Raw genomic sequence first — 6,966 nt, 5'->3', positions numbered from 1 at the left:
AGGAGGGCACGTTCTGCATGGAGCACTGGGTGTTATGCACAAACAATGAATCATGGAACACTTCATCTAAAACTAATGATGTAATGTATGGTGATTAACATAAGAATAAAAATAAATAAATAAATAAAAGAAGGACAGGTCAGGTCTGCCCATGTAAGCCCATCAAGAAGCTCAGTGGAACCAAAAGCCCCAGTGACTGAGCAAAAGACAGCAGAGACCTTGAGGTTCCAGACACTCTTTCAGTGGCTCCCAGCCTCCTCAGAAGGCACCAGCCCCAACGAGAAGTCCTCATTCCCAGCACAAACCGGACTCCTTCTAAATGAAACTCCCTTCAACACTCCAGTTTCCACCCTCCGCCCCATCTCTTGCTCACACCTTTCACGGACACTGCTTTTGTCCACCCCTTGGGCTGGAGGTCCTCAGCATTCTGCCTTTGGCCCTCTGCTATGGCTCACTCTGAGCTAGGGATTCTCCAGCCTGGCTGCACATCAGAATCACATGGGGGGGCAGGGAGGAGTGTGTTGTTAAAACTCCTGACATCCAGGCTGTACCACATCTTCCTATTAACCAAGCCAAACTGCTAAATGTCAGCTCCACCTGTGGCCCTCCTCACCTACCTGGCCTCGATGAAGCAATTTACCAAGTCTTATACCTACCTACCCAACCTCAACATCTGTGTGTCCTACCCATCCTCCTCAAAATCCTGACCATCTTCACTGCTTTGGTGTGGGTCTTCCCCGCCTCCTACCCAAGCTATGACCACCTTATACTCAATCATTGCCTCTTTCCAGGCTCTTTTCCATCTAAATCATCTTCCATATTATCACTGGAGGAAGGAGTTAACCTGAAACAGCAGTTTTCCATGCTAATGTGGGAGTGGACAAACAAGGACACTTTGGGTGGGGTATAAACTGAAACAGTGTTTTTGGAGGGCAATCTTATAATAACTATCATAATTAAAATGGCATATATCCTTTGACCCAGTCACTCCACTTCAAGTAATCTGTTAAGTACACATGCACTTTATGCATAGACAACGGGGCAGGGATATTCACTGCAGCATAGTTTGTAATAGCAAATGTTTGTAACCAACCTCACTGCCCATCAATAGGGAATGGTATAAATACCACTGTAGATCCATTCAGTGGAGTACTCTGGTTATTTCAAAGTAATGATATATGTCTACACGTGCTCATACGGAAAGACAGCCAAGATACATTCAGATATTTACATACAGACTTGCACATACACTGATACATTAAGTGAAAAAAGCAAGGTGAAGGACAGGGTTTATTTTTCTTAACAAGGTTGCTGGTCTTTAGGGAGTGAAAGTAGGTTTCCGAAATAAAGTAGAAGGACCCTTATTTTCAATATTTATCCTTTGGTATTTGGATTTTTTTTTTTTTTTTTTTTACTTTGTGATGGATTACTGATTATTTGGGGGTACTGAGCAAAGGGAGATTTGCACATGTAGCTATGAACTTGGTGATGAAATTAGTAATTGGTACAAAGAAAACCAAGTAAACCACAAGCGTGAAAATTAACATCAAAAACAAAAAGTTGTTCAACAAATGAAATTTAATTATAGAACACTATGGCCCAGCTGTGAATATTTATATTGTCATAATAATATAAAAACTGACTAGTGATCTGTACAAAAAATATGCTATATTGTGAAGCTAGGATAAAGGTAAGCGTATGTCTATTGGAAAGGCACAGCAGGGAACAAGAGACTTCAATCCTTATCTTCTATAGTAGAATGTCTATTGATAACTAAAATTGTAAAATCAAGAAAGTGCAGTGTAAGTATCTTATTTGGAAATACAGAAATAAATTGGGAAAACTACTGGAAGAATTGAAAGTGGCTGCCTCAAAGGCACAGAAATCAGGAGTAGGGACAGATGGGGGCCACACTACTTAAATCCTCAAACTATGTGCATACATTAATTAAAAAAAAAAAACTTTTAAGAGTAAGGGGTAACCAAAACTACCATTCGCATTTTGGGTAGGGCCTGACTCTACTCCCTGGGACCTGGCCTACATGTTACGGACACGGACCTGCTGTATTGGAGCTGGGGTGTAGTAAGGACTGTCTAGCCTGAAAAATCTCCCCAGGTGTCCCGATGCCTCTTTCCTGCCAATATCCTTCAGACCATCGACGGCTTTCACAGGCCTCCAAGACTAAATCCAAACTCTTTAGCAAGAAATACAGGCTCATCTGAGCTAAACCCTTAGCTTTCTTATCCTCCCTAGTTCTGCTTTTACCTGCCCTTGCCTGCCCATATTGACTACAGTTCCTAGAAGGTGTGACACGTAAGAGAAAATAGCTAACTTATCATGAGTAGCTTCTCTCTGACCACACTGTTTCCTCTACCAGATCCCCCTTCTGCTGCTAACTTACAAGTGTTGAGGTACCATGTGCTGACTGTTCCCAACCAGACCTCAAACCCCAACACTATAATCCATACCCAACTGTCTACCTGACATCTCCCCTTGGATAGCTAATAGGCTTCTCAAACTTACTGTCCAAAATGGGAACCCTGACTTCCCCCCGATCTTGCTCCTAAGCCTTCCCCGTCTCAGCAACCACCTGGTTGTTCAAGTCAAAACTCTAGGGATCATCCTTGTTCCTCCCTTTCTCTCATCCTGAGCATCCAACTCATTAACAAACTTTGCTGTTTCAACCTCCAAAATGTATCTCAAATCGTTCTCTATTTCCACTGTTACCATCCTGGACTATTGCAACAGCATCTTCCCAGGGCTCTTCTTCCTGAATTATTAATCAGATCACATCACTTACCTGCTTAAAACTTTCCAGTGGCTTCCCCTATTGCTTTTTCAAATAAAATCCAAATTGTTTTACCTTGAAGTAGGAGACCTGCATGATATAATGCCTGCCAGCTTTCCGACCTCATTCAGCAGTGAGGGCACTTAGAATCACCTCCCGGCGGGGGCGGGGGGGGGGTCTACCCAGCCCAGCACCAAGAATAGAAGTTTCTCTCCCCCGTGTCCCTGGGAGGTAGCTTTCTGTTTTTAAGAAGACACAAAATTTGAACAAATGGAATTGACACCTGGTCAGTCCTAGGTGGGAATGGGAAGGTATCTTAGCTACACCACCAAAAGCCTTCCTTTTCCTAGTCTGTCCCACAACAATGTCTACCAATTCACTGGGGGATTTCCATTGTAATTTCTCCATCCATCTACCCTCACAACCGCCCACCTAGACCAGATTAAAGAGGTTACACCACCTGCATACACACACAGCATCCCCACACACCTGGAAAGAGGCCGAGGCTATTCCTGTAGGAGCACTCCTGCCTCCACAGCCCACAGGGGGAAAGTCTGGGCTCCACCAACAGGGAGAATGTAGTGTGGTTTTTAGAACATGTTTATCAAGCAGGTAAGTCTGTGGCAGACTTGGCCTGAGCTCTGGCACATCCACTGCAGCCCCTCTAGTCCCCGGGGAGCTTTCTGAAAGCACCAGGGCTTCGCTATCTCTTCTCCAGTCAGTGGTTGATTTTAGAAGCCCGAAGATGATGAAACGATTTACTGTCTTCATAAGGAGGACAAAACACAGCGGCTTCTGGAGAAAATGGGGGAAGCCGGTGACCCTGAATTCTTTACGTTCAGAAAAGCGCCCTTATTAATCTAAAACTATAATAAAATACAAACAGTGCTTTGCAGATAGCAAAAACTGCATGCCCCCTAAATAATTAAAAACTGCTTCTTGAAGGAATCTACTGTCAACAGTGCCTAAGCACTTGTGTGTGTGCCTGGAACTGAAAATGGATCTGTATTTACTCTAGTTTCTACAAATATTTCCCGGATGCGGAGAAGTAGAGGGGAGGAGAAGATGAGCTACTGTCGACATACTGACTGTGTCTCAAGGCACCCTCGCTGGGGAACCAAGAAGCCACCTGATGTAATCTCACACAGGCTTGGGAGGTTCACAGACCTGGGGCTGCACCCTGCCTTCGCTACTTACTGTCTGCCCTGGGCAGGTCCCTTCACTTCTCCAAACCCCAGTTTCTTTGTCTATAACTTGGGGATATCACCCCCTCCTTACAGCGTTGCTACAGGAATTTACGGAGCTAATGGAGGTGGACAGTTTAAGGCCTGCATGTCCCCAGCACGTGCTGGGGAAATGATAGCTCCTATTACATTATTATGCTCGTGAGTAGCAGCCATCCTGAGCCCATTACTAACCTCCTGCCGTCCCCCTTCTGGGCTTTCGCCCAGTGCTCCACCTGGGCCAGGCTGCTCTTCTTCTGGCTGTGCTTTTCAGCGTTGTTCCTGGGAGGAAAGGCCCGTTGATACCCGCCGGTCCCGTTCTGCTCTCCTGGGCCATACATGGCAGGTAGCACCCCATTCTTCTCTGCCCGCTGGGGCTGTGCTTGCTGGCCTCTCAGGCCACCAGGTAAGTCCACGAACAAGGCGTCCTCCTCAGCCGGTGAATACGGGGACCTGGCCTTGCTCCTGTCCCGCTTGCCCTCCAGTGGGTCCCTCTGGGAACGGTACCGTTCTTCCTCTTGCTCCCGCCTCTCAAAGCCAAAGGAATCCTCATGGCTTCGATGAGGACAATCCCTCGCGTGTCCAGGTCCCACGCGGCCACACTCTTGACAGGACTCAGTGTGGTTGGCCTGGGGGACCGCCTGCCGCTCCACCTTCTCCACATCCCTGCAATGACAGAGCCACATTCAGCCCATTCCAGACAGCACTACGGGCAGCCAAGACTCCCCAGAGAATACACTCTATACTCGAATTTCCTCCAGGCCTTTGCATGGGCTGTTCCCTCCGCCTGGAATACCTTTCACACCTAGTCCCTCATTCTTCCTGCCTGACTTCTACTCCTTTGGGACCTGGGCTACATGTTACCTCCTCTAAGAAGCCACTCCAGTCACACACTCCCACTCTAGACTGGGACCTTAGCTGACTCCACCGTCACACTAACCACACTGGGCCATAACTGTGTTTACTCATCTAACGCCCAAGTAGACCATGAGTTCCCTCAGGCCAGAGGCCCATCTGGCCAATTACAATATTCCCAGAACTTCTATGCAATGACTGGTATAGAGTAGGTGCTTTATAAATACTACTGAATGAATAAATGATACATGTGACAATCTCATGCCTTTCCCTTTTGCTCTATGTCCATCTATCTGGGGCAGTCCAGCTTGGATAGAAGGCTCCCGAGCCCAGGGTCTCTCCCACTGACATCTAGCATAGCCCAAAGGACAATTAGCGCATAATTAACATTCTCCCAAGATGCTGAGCAGAGAATGAACAGGCTCAGCAACCTCTTTAGATGACCTCTTACCTACTGCTCAAACAGGAACACAAGAACACAACAATCTTCTGAAGTATCACTAGTCAGATTTTAGAGATAAGGAAACTGAGGCACAGAGAAGATAAATGATTTTTTTTTTTTTAAAGATTTTACTTATTTATTTGACAGAGAGAGACACAGCGAGAGAGGGAATACAAGCAGGGCGAGTGGGAGAGGGAGAGGGAGAAGCAGGCTTCCCGCCGAGCAGGGAGCCCGATGCGGGGCTCGATCCCAGGACCTGGAATCATGACCTGAGCCGAAGGCAGACGCTTAACGACTGAGCCACGCAGGTGCCCCGAGAAGATAAATGATTTGCCCAAGACCATAGTGCTGCAGAGCCCATCTGGTTCCCACTGCATCTCTGTATGTGTGAGATGGCCTACATATGTGCAGACCTAGAAACTGTAAAGGAGAATGGGGTGGGGGCTATCGGTCAGGTTGTGAACGGAGGCCAGAGGAAGAATTTCTGGGGGCATCGAAAAGGATTCCTCTTTCATGCCCTGTCTCCTACTCTAAAACCTTTCTACCCCACCCCCCTTTCCTTAGGGCAGGATCCTAGTTATATATCTACATCCCCATTACTTGGTACCAGGGACAGAGCAGCAGCTCCATAGGCTTTGCAGAATTTAGACTGGGGAGGAAGGAGAACACACTCCAGCCCAGACCAGAAAGACCAGAAAATTACCAAGGACCCTTGGCTGGGGCAGCCAGTTTCCTTTGGTAAAAAGGTCCTGGCCTTGCGATCCGATCTGTCACTCCTCAGATGGCCAAGCTCTCCATTTCAACATGAAAGCATACAATGGAAACGCTGTGGCATTTACATCTGAGTGGCCACACCCCAGACATCCTTACAACAACCTAGGAACCTCAGCTACCGATAATCAGCACAGACTCAGGGCAGAATCAATCCAGTCCGGAAGACAGTTAAAATATCAATGTAAAGTAACAATATAACCCCTAAGAAAAGCAATCACACATCTCACTGTCCATGTACTCTCCTGACTTTTCCATGAAAATCCAAAGCTTTGTTTAAAAAAAAAAAAAAATCGATTTCAGCATTTCGATTTTCATTTGGGGATCACCTCCCCCACTCCCAATCCATATGGTTTGGGTGCTGCTGACTACTAGTCCCGGTCCAGCTGAGGCTCCCAGTCTCAACGATTAGCTCGGGGGCTGACACATCACCTATTCCAAGCCAGTCAGAGTTAGTTCTGGGGCTTTGGTTGGAGCTGGTCTCGAACTGCTATAACTAAATGGGAATCAACTATTTGAAAATGAAACCAACACCAAGGAAAGCAGATGGAGAGAAACAGAATCCTAAAAACTTGGCCTGAGCTCTGAGATTTAGCCATACCTAAACCAGATATATCCTTGGACTTTCTGGTTGTGAACCAATAAATTCTCTTTCTCACTTAAGCTAGTGTGAGTTTGGTCTCTGTTACTCTTAGTGGAAGGAGTCCTATTACATCATTTGATAATGATATATTTATTTTTTTTTTAAAGATTTTATTTATTTATTTGCGAGAGAGAATGAGAGACAGAGAGCACGAGAGGGAGGAGGATCAGAGGGAGAAGCAGACTCCCCGCTGAGCAGGGAGCCCGATGCGGGACTCGATCCGGGGACTCCAGAATCATGACCT

General features: G+C 46.5%; 1 protein-coding gene across 6 annotated transcripts in view; it reads right to left on the bottom strand.

Moving 5' to 3' along the window:
• PLEKHA7 (pleckstrin homology domain containing A7) overlaps positions 1-6,966 on the bottom strand; it is a 208,825-nt gene that overhangs the window by 44,290 nt on the left and 157,569 nt on the right. For all 6 annotated transcript variants that reach the window (XM_081798510.1, XM_081798512.1, XM_081798515.1 and 3 more), the window contains one exon: positions 4,207-4,677. In XM_081798510.1, coding sequence (XP_081654636.1) covers positions 4,207-4,677 — 471 coding nt within the window. The remainder of the gene's footprint in view (positions 1-4,206; positions 4,678-6,966) is intronic.

The sequence above is a fragment of the Leptonychotes weddellii genome, chromosome 11 (assembly GCF_054177405.1).
Source record: "Leptonychotes weddellii isolate Sample4059 chromosome 11, ASM5417740v2, whole genome shotgun sequence".
Lineage (NCBI taxonomy): Eukaryota > Metazoa > Chordata > Mammalia > Carnivora > Phocidae > Leptonychotes > Leptonychotes weddellii.
The sequence above is the reverse complement of the archived record's forward strand: the minus strand, read 5'-3'. Positions and strand labels throughout refer to the sequence as shown.